At 40.5% G+C, this 9,805-nt stretch overlaps 1 protein-coding gene across 1 annotated transcript; it reads right to left on the bottom strand.

The window, feature by feature from the left end:
• Window positions 1–3,745: 3,745 nt before the first annotated feature.
• On the bottom strand, window positions 3,746–9,052 carry alx1 (ALX homeobox 1). The gene is made up of 4 exons (XM_069687221.1): window positions 8,866–9,052; window positions 8,216–8,520; window positions 7,717–7,845; window positions 3,746–4,087 (listed from the first exon to the last, which is right to left on the bottom strand). Exons 1-4 carry the CDS (start codon window positions 9,050–9,052, stop codon window positions 3,746–3,748), a joined length of 963 nt encoding a protein of 320 aa, XP_069543322.1.
• Window positions 9,053–9,805: the final 753 nt, after the last annotated feature.

Raw genomic sequence — 9,805 nt, 5'->3', positions numbered from 1 at the left:
CTGGAGCTGCTCTTGTTAAATGTGTTTAATATCTAAGAATATAAACTTTGACTTAAGGTGATGTAATATAATTCTTGCACACATGTGGCCATGTAGAGTCACCTGTATGCACTGCACAGAAAGGAAGGTACACACATAATGAACAGAGGACTGGAAGGTCATCAGAGGTCAAAAAGCCAATCTTAAAAGGTTATAGTATTTAAACTGCGGTTTGATTTCAAAGTAAATTAACTGTGTAACATGCAACCACTCAATATTTAAATTACATCCACAATAAGCTACAAAAAATTCTGTGAAATATTAAATGTTCACCGACAAAATGATGTGTTTAAAGCAGAGTGGAAAGTGCAAAGGAAAGACGACAAACCCTAAAATTGAAACTAACAATGGAACAAGTTTATCCTCCCCGACTCCACGGATAGATGTAAAAATCTACCGTTACATGAAACATGAGATCATTATGTAATTACAATGTCGTGGATATAGAAACAACAAACTACAACATCAGAGAGCACACCAAACTCTGTTTCTAAGGACACTTCGGGATCAAAGCCTCCGTGTTTTGATGCGTGCAGATAAAGTACTTGTGTTTGGACTCTCACATGGCAGTTACCAGGAAGTACACAAAGGAAACAAACTTGTTTCCAAACCCGAGCATCTGACACAAGTTACAGACGTAATTGAATCAAGCCTACTGTTCCTATAGACAGGCTTTCCTTAAGATGCTATCCACCGCTGACTGTGATCTCAGAGCGAAACAAAGGGGTGATGTCAGAGGAGAAAGAAGAAGACATGCTCCCAATTACGTGACAGTGTGATGGATGAAAGTCCTGCATGTTTGAGGGGAAACGTGTAGCGAAGGGGCCTCCTGGAAATGGCTTTGCTACTATTGATGAACGAAGGGATTAACTGTGTTTAATGAGCTGACATGAGTCTTTCCAGACTACAAAGGTGAGGCCTGATTTTAGAGGGACTTTAAAGGATTACGTTGGTTACGCTGTATATTTTTCTTGTTGTCAACCAAACCGATGTAAAGACAGAGCCGAACAGTGTTTAACTGTTCTACAAGTAGCGTCTGTGTGTTTCTGAATATGCTCTGGTTGACATATTCTTTCATCACAATGAACATAGGGATTGCAGTTTGTTTTGCATGGATCCCACATGCCATAAGTTCTCTTTAGAAGCACAAATCTGTATTAATCCACAGCTGAAAATAGTCCCTAACAAACGCATTTTGTTCCTCCTGATAAACTTCAGCGGCCTGCTTTTCTAAGAAATTACTGAGACTTTAAAAGAACACAAAAAAAATGTATGTTTCCCTTTTTTTACATCTTCAGCTGGAATAACTGGATTTAGGAAGTTGGAAAGTGCACATTGTTAATTTTTGGTTTTATAAAAAGGTGTCTGACTGTGTGACTATGAGAGAATAACAACTGTATCCTTTAACGTGCAGCAGCAGGGTGCTGTTTGTTTAAGATGAATCGATAATTTAGGTTGCTGATTAATTCTGCATGTCATTTATCTTTCAGAAACGCTGTGTGCAGCTCGTTAAATACATTTGTTTAGTTTTTTCATCCTCTATGTGACGGATTTGGAGTTTAACAACAGGTTGGACAAAACAATCAATATAGAGACAAATTACTGTTAAATATTTAAAGTAATAATCTCAAAGAGTTTCATGTAAATAAATGTCTGTTAAGTCACTATGTATCGCCGAATGGTGACTGAGCCATATGTGTGGACATTTGTGGAAAAAATAATAAGCAGCGCCCAGTTAGTGACGCGTTTTCCATCAGCCAGCAGTGGTTGGTCTGCCAGAGAGGGTAGGCGGAGCTAAGCGGCTGCTTTTCCGGTCTCTGCAAGTGTTGCGACTAAACAGTAATCTACTATGGCTGAACAAACACAGAAAAGATGGATGACTACAGATACAACTTCAACAAGAAGTGAAAATCCAAAGAAAAAGAAACAAACTCGACGCTCAGATGAAGCAAACAGTCTGAAAAGGAAAGCGACCGTCAGCGAGGAAAATCAAGAGTTACAACCGGAGCCAACCGTGGACGTCACACATGCAGCACTGGCTGGATATCTGGGAAGCGTGTGCACGCAATTACCGTTTATCGCCATAGGTTCCGCCAAAGAGAACAAAACTGAGATCTTTGAGATAAACACTTTAACAAGTTGATAGAATGATGTGCTACTGATGCATTGGAACTGTTTTATTGCTGCAGACAGTTTTATCTCACGAGCTGCAAAATATCAGCTTAAGACCTGTTTTTCATGAATATTAATGTCTTCAGTTACATAAATTATTTCTCCTGAATACATATCTTCCATAGACTCTATCAAGGGTATTACTTTTAAAAGTCTTAAAGGATCAAGCTACTTTTATTCTGTACCTCTTTTTTTGGCAACAAATTCCAACAACCGAAGCCAACAGTGAAGAAGTACTTCTTCAGGTCCTGCCAGTGGCTCCAGCTGAAGAGGTAAATCTCTGAGAAGAGGTCACAATCAGAGTCTGTTAAAAGTGTTATTTTCAGCTGGACTCAGTTTTTACCATGAATTATTCAAACACAATAAAAAGCGTTTTTTTAAGGGGACTATTTTAAGATGTGCATGTGGTGCTCTTTGTGTATTTACAGCAGGGTGTATGTGGGACTGATTTTAAATCATCTACAGAGTGTGTGTTCATGGAAACCAGGAACATGTCACACAATGATGTGGCTGTTTTTATAGTTTTTGGACGATAATAAAGCTCGATATATAGTCGGTACATGTGTGTGGATTACGTCATGTTGTCTGCTCGTGGGGTTTTAATGATAACAAGAAAAATCCAGACTTTTAAAAGACGATTTTACGCGACATATTCAGTAAAAAAAAATGTGTAGCCATACTGGATCAAGTGACATTCATTTATTTTGCTTCCATCATTTAATTTTACAACATAAACAAATATAAAACCTGCCTCCTCTGCCTGCGTCGTGAACCTGTGATACAGAACAGACGACAGAGATTACAGAGCTTTGCTGCAAAGCACACACACACACGTCAGTCTGACCCCGCGCTGCTCATCTTCAGTCCTGAGCTGGAACGAGGGAGGGAGATAAAAGGTGAAGAAAGCTTATTCACAGTGCTTAGAAATGCTGTAGTGGTTAAGGGGACCCTTCCCTCTGTTTTGCTGCCTCTCACACGTCTTACTGACTCGATAAAGAGGAGACTCTGAGGACTTCCTGACCATCATTAGAAACAAAGAAGCAAGCAGATGACAAGTGCTCGTCAACCGCCTGGTCTGACCAAACAAAGCACCGGACATTACCCTGAAAGTCTGAATGATATGAATTTAATTGCTTATATTTCATAAAGGTGGAGTGTCTTTGACCTCTTGATTGTTAAAGTATTTTTAAAATAGTTCCAGTCCACTTTTGTAGATCAGAAACCCACCTGTCTGTCACACTACATTACGGCTGTTAATTGTTTTTTGCTACTAGCTTATAAACATTTGACCTGCAGCTTTGAAAATACGCAAAAATCCTTTATCTATTTTCTTGCCTCAGTAGATCAGAGTTTGATTCACAATAACAAATAAGTGGGAGCTAGTTTTTAGAGCCGTACTCTGAGTGACAAAGAGCTTTCTCTCAATATGATTTGAGACTCTTCGAGCGATTCCGACGCCTCCTAAGAACTGGAAATTCTAAAGTAATCTTTCCACACATCATCCAGACTTTCCAGACACTCACAGGAACCCTGATCACATGGCCCACGAGATGTTGGCCGTGTGCTCCTTGGCCTTCATGCGCAGCACGGCGATGCTGGACGAGCGCCTCTCGAACTCGGGCTTGGTCTCGAAAGCGTGGTGCCCGTTGGCGGACGGCGTGAGGAGGGAGTCCGCGCTGAAGAAGTTATTGAGGGAGACGTGGCCGAACTGGTTCTGCTGGTTGGGGAAGCCCACGTAGCCGTGGTCGGCGGCACCGGCGCCTGAACGAGGGGAGTGCGAGTAGGAGGTGACGCAGGGAGGAGAGCCTCGGGGAAGCATGCAGGAGGAGACCACAGAGCCGGCAGGAGCAGAGCTCGGCCACAGGTTGTTGGGAATCTGTTGGGTGGAAGAAGGTTTTAGATACATGGGAAGACGAGGATCCATTTCAGCACTTACTTTTTTTGAAAGAAATAATTTGGTTAATGCAAAAATGTAGCTTTTTTTTTGCATGTACACAAATATACATTTTCAAACGGGGGATGCTTATCTCTTCAATCAGAAACATGCTAGAGAGAAGGCACTCATACTGCACATGCTCAGTTAGACCTTTCACCCGCCAGGAAGACAGACGACACTTTGAACAATTGCTGTTGAATTTCTTAAAATGGCATAATTGTATTTTTTTTCATGAGCTGCATTTTTGTCAAACTGTCCTAAACTTTGATATAAATTAATCAAAACTTTTAGGTTTGGATCCTTGTCTTCTGAGTGACATGGTTAGCATGGTCAAAGTCAGAGTGTCTAGCTAGCACATGATGTTCTGTCATGGCAGACAGGATGACAGGACAGTTTGCAACTTGTTGTCAGTAAACATAAATAAATATACATAACATATACATAAATAAAGATGCCATTATTCCATCCATAAACAAACAAAATGTTTTTATTAATTATGTACTAAATAATTGTATTAAATTATTGTATAAAAATCCCACTATAATAAAGCACAATTTCTGAAACACTATGCTTACTGAGACAAAAATATAACAGTAGAATTTAATGTATTTTTTCAAACATTACAACATCTGACTTTTTCCATTCAAATAAATGTTGTGAACTTTACGCCGCATGTAATTTTTAAATGAGTAATAAGCAGATATAATTTGCACGCTCCAGCACTCAGTCAGGCTGGTGTCGGCAGAGGCCGACGCTGACAGCTGCCTGGTTGCTCCTGCCTGTATGCTTGTCTCAGAGAATAAGCCGTGTAAATCTCAGTGCACGTGATCGGTACACTGAACTGCGGACTGCAAACGGGTCATTAAATCAGCAGCACATAGAATTAGAAAGATACAAAAAGTGTCCCCAGTCTTCTAAACACTTCAGATGAAGACATCTAAACCACTCAATTCACTGATGATGACCAGTAGACGAGGCTGAAAGCCCAATAAAGCTAATACAGCTACGCTATCAATTACTTGTTAAGGTACACGTCTCAATAAGTGGACAAATATACATTTAATTTATTACACATTGTGTGTATATTTTACTTGTGTGTGTCTGTTTTTAAGAGCAACACTGAGAAAAAGAATCTTGACATGGTTATAAAATATCTTATCTTAAAGGGTTGTTTCACTTATATAAAAATTAAACATATTATTCCCACTTAACGGCTGATAGCTCAGTATCCTGAAATGCACTCAAGCTATTCATATACATACACAGTATGCAGGGGGGGACAAATGAGCCCCTGTGAAAACTGCTGACAGCACTGTTTGTGGGTTATCCAGCTCCTGTTTGTGAACAGAGACGTTGATGTGATTTTATTTTCAATGTTTTGAGCGCCAAAGAGTTGACATTTAATTTAAGCCCACTGTGTTGAGATGGAGGCAGAAGTGTCAAAGACAGATGTCTTGAAATGTGGGAAATTAAACGCAAAACTATCGGTTAGATAAAACCAGCAGTCAGCAAAAAGCATGTTTAAGAGGGGGTTGAAGCAACACTTAGATGGACAATGACTCAAGTTTGGGGGAGTTTAGAGGAAGAGGGACCAAAGAGGACACAGAGGACGTAATCTCATCTGGAGATTTAAGTCCACAGAACAGTGTTTGTGTCGTTAGCGTGAAATGCAAACTGACCTGAGTGAATATTTTCACTCCGATCATTTAATTTCATTTGCCAAGATTTCCATCAAGCTGAGATGTCCAGCCGGTGTTAGCACGCAGCATGCTAAATTCATTTGTTCCTGAACTGTAGTTGGTCAGAATCGCATCACTTAAATGTGCTACTATAGTTTTATTAACTCCAACATAATTCCCAGGTGATGTTTTAAAAAACATTAAAACAGACAAGTGCAAAAAAATTGTTCTAAAAATTGTTCCACAAATTTTACATCAATGATCAAATGCAGCTCTGGAACAAAAATTAAGAGACCACTGCAAAAAGAGTATTTAGACTTTTTATAGGTTTGTATTTCTGTTAAATTAACTTTTGTTTTCTTGTTTACAACATTTCTCCCACTTCCAAATGAAATATCCTCATTCAGGTCATTCATTTGCAGAAAATGACGAGTTTAGAAAAACAAAAGAAGCAAAAAAGATGTTTTTCAGACGTTGAATAAAGCAAAGAAAACAAGTTCACGTTCATGTTTAAACTGATTTAATACTAATGTTATAACTCAGGAAGAGTTCAGAGATTAATATCTGGTGGAATAACCTGGTTTTTAATCACAGCGTCCATGCATCTCTGCATGCTCTCCACCAGTCAGTCACAGAGCTGCTGGGTGACGTTAGGCCGCTCTTTGTTCGATGGCTTGTGACCGTCCGTCTTCCTCCTGATCACATTCAGGAGGTTTAAGGGTTCAGATCTGGATTGGGCTGCCCATGACATGTAGAGAGAGATGCTGATTTGAGGAACATTTGGAGTGGTCTCTTAATTTATTCCGGAGCTGCTTCTGAAGAAAATTTAAATACAAACTGCACCTTTTTACTATTCCTCCGTACAGGACAGGACAGCACCTTTTGCCAAAGTTTAGCTTACTGAACATTAATGTCCAAACCACAAACCAATCACGGTTTGGTCAAGAATAAAATAAACTTACTCCATAGCACCGAAATATGGTCATGGTTTGACCAACATGTTCCTGACAACGAGCCATCAGTGAGCAGGGCTTCAGCCTTTGCCCTTAAGCAGCAATATCAGCCAAAACCTCACAGTGAGCAAACAAAACAAACCCTTAAAAAACCACAAGAATGCAGCCCACGTCCACTGTGTTTAGGGAGACAAGACCCCACCCAATGCCAGCACAGTTACACACAGGACGGTCCATTAATGACAGTAATGTGGATCAGCTGAAAGAAAGGGGCATGGCTGAGATCCAGCGGGATCTATCAGAAACATGTGCGGAGAAACTCAAGACCAGACTTCTGACATGGTGTTGGGCCAGGGCAAAGCAGAGACTTGGATTTTACCGGATATTTTTCTATATTTCTGCCTCTTTGAATTCAACATGAGCTGCTTTCTGTGAGCTTAAAAAGTCATCACACACCCCTCTGAGGAGGCTTCTCCAACACTCGGAGGCCTAATCTCAGTTTGTGATAGAAAACACCTTCCAAAGGGACAAACTGACACCGCACGTCTCCTCTCACCTCATCTCGTACCTGACCTTTGTTCCAAACAGCAAGACGAATGTTCGGCCAACATGAAATCTGATATAAGGCCATTAATTCAGCCGTGACACCTCATACAGGCTCTAATCAGTGTCCAGCCTCTTATCTGAAGATGGCTTTCATAATGCGTGATGAATAACGCAGCAATGACATGCGCTGATTTATGCAGAATAAAGCTTTCATTTGTTGTGGGAGGATTTTGGAAGAGAGGACGCAGAGAGAAGAAGAATTGCGCATTACGCACCACCGCCTACGGAGGCCTACAGTTTGCTTTTGACAAATGGATCCCTTCCATCAGAGGTTCATTTTAAATTGAAAATAAAAACCATAACTGTTAGAAAGACGCAGAGGAGAACTTGCCTGTGTGTAGCTGTCGGTCCTCGGTAACACTGATAAATCGTAGGTGGCTGCAAAGTGAGTTTTGGCTTGTTGGATCTGACCGTAGCGCTCTCTTTTCCTCCATTTTGCTCTTCTGTTCTGAAACCAAACCTAATTGGGGAAAAAATACAAAATAATGTGTTAAAAAAAAAAAAGTAAAACTGCTTAAAAAAATTTTTTTTTCCATAAAATGTCACAAGGCATTTGCATAAAAAAGGCTCCAACCAAATTCTGGCAAAATAATCTAAAGATTAAAAGCCTAAAATTAAAATGTATACTCGTCTTTTATATTATTTCAAGTCTTTTTTTGTTTTAAACACTGGACATAATTCTGTGGTGTATTTATGAGCTAAATGGCTGTATTTTGATTTTTACGCATGACGCCTAAGCCATTGCTCCACCTTTCTGTTCCATCGTTCTTACGGTTTTTTTTCTCTATAATTAAGAGTTAACAAAATAAAAGCCCGCTGATACACTGTACCTGCACTCTGGCCTCTGTTAGCTCCGTCCTCATGGCCAGCTGCTCCCTCACGTAAACATCTGGATAGTGAGTTTTCTGAAACACTTTCTCCAGCTCCTCCAGCTGCGCGCTGGTGAAGGTCGTCCGGTGTCTCCTCTTCTTGCTGCTCGACACGTTGCTGTCGCACTTGTCTCCCATGTCGTCCAAGTCTGTTTTCTCCGGCCCGGAAGTCACCGGAGAGGCCCGCAGAGTGCAACAACTGTCCATCGACCGGCCGAGGTCTGAGTGCAAAGTGTCGTCGTCTGTTTTTGGCACACCGTAATTACCTAAAATTAAAGAAGATACATGTATAACAATATATTTATCTTGTTGCTATTCTCGGACACTGCAAACTTAAAGCATAAAAGTCAACATGCAATAAGGAATTGACTGCCTCACGATCTTTGTTTTTGACATTTAAAAAAACGGCAAAAACATCTAAAAAAATTAACACAATTAATGGGATTAACTTAAAACCATAAATTTTGGTTAAAAAAAAAAAAAGAAGAAGAAACGATCGGATGTTTAATTCGCCCTCAGTTTTTTCTCTGTAGCTCGCTCACAGCTGCAGACTAGCTTGTGTAAAAACGCAGTGTTGGCGCACAAAGTTTGAAAAAGTCGTTTTTACGCACCGTTCTGGTCTCCGCAGGGCGAGGAGCGGTGATCGCCGCTCTGCAGCCCGAAGGCCTGCACACATTTCGGGGAGGACTTGGTGAAGTACTGCGCGCCATCCAGGCTCTCCATGACTTGCTCCATGTAGTAATCGCTGGCCTTCATCGCTTGGCTTTTCAACGCAAACTTATCCTCCATATACTCCATCACATCGACCCGACTGCGCTCGCTTTAATCAAAAGTCACCATAAAAAAGTGAAACCAGCCTCCGTCGCGCACCGATGAGCGGAGCGATGCCTCGTAATGCAATAATTCGCCAATGGAGTTAATTTGCTCTGTCTTGGAGGCACAACGTCTTTATAGCCCCAAAGAGAATGAGATCCTTAAAGAGCCCCCCACCCACCTCCTCCTCTCTGAATATGAAGCAGCACCAACTCCTCCCACGAGCTGAGTCCAAACCAAACAGCAGTTTGAAGAGAATCTGGACCCACAACGGCTCAGAGAGGAAACAATCAGAAGTGACTTTAATTTACTGCGTGTTTACACATCCACAATGAGGCGATAATTTATCTGCTGCTGCAGACTGGGACTGAAGACGGGATGTAATCAGAGGCTTTGGATGCTTCAGGTCGCAGATTTCTGCTCAGTCATTTCGATTTGGGGCAAAATTCAAAATGCTTTAAAATTTAGCTTTTGGTAAAAAACATATATTTACTTTTTATTTTTTTTAATCGCTTTTCTTTGACCCAAACGTTTACTGATTGCCTATTTAATAATTAGGCCGTGGCTAATTTGTCGAACCTTCTGTGTTTCAAGTCTATAGGCATTATAAGATTATTGATCGGAGGGAAAATTCGATAATAATTACATCAATAATTTCAGAATTGCGAATCTATTAAAAGCAAATAATTCTAAATATTTAATTATGGAAAACGGTACGGAAACACAAGTTTGTTGTCG

The sequence above is a fragment of the Semicossyphus pulcher genome, unplaced genomic scaffold, assembly GCF_022749685.1.
Source record: "Semicossyphus pulcher isolate SPU_LCO1_2020_fin unplaced genomic scaffold, fSemPul1.0.p SCAF_8, whole genome shotgun sequence".
NCBI lineage: Eukaryota > Metazoa > Chordata > Actinopteri > Labriformes > Labridae > Semicossyphus > Semicossyphus pulcher.
The sequence above is the reverse complement of the archived record's forward strand: the minus strand, read 5'-3'. Positions and strand labels throughout refer to the sequence as shown.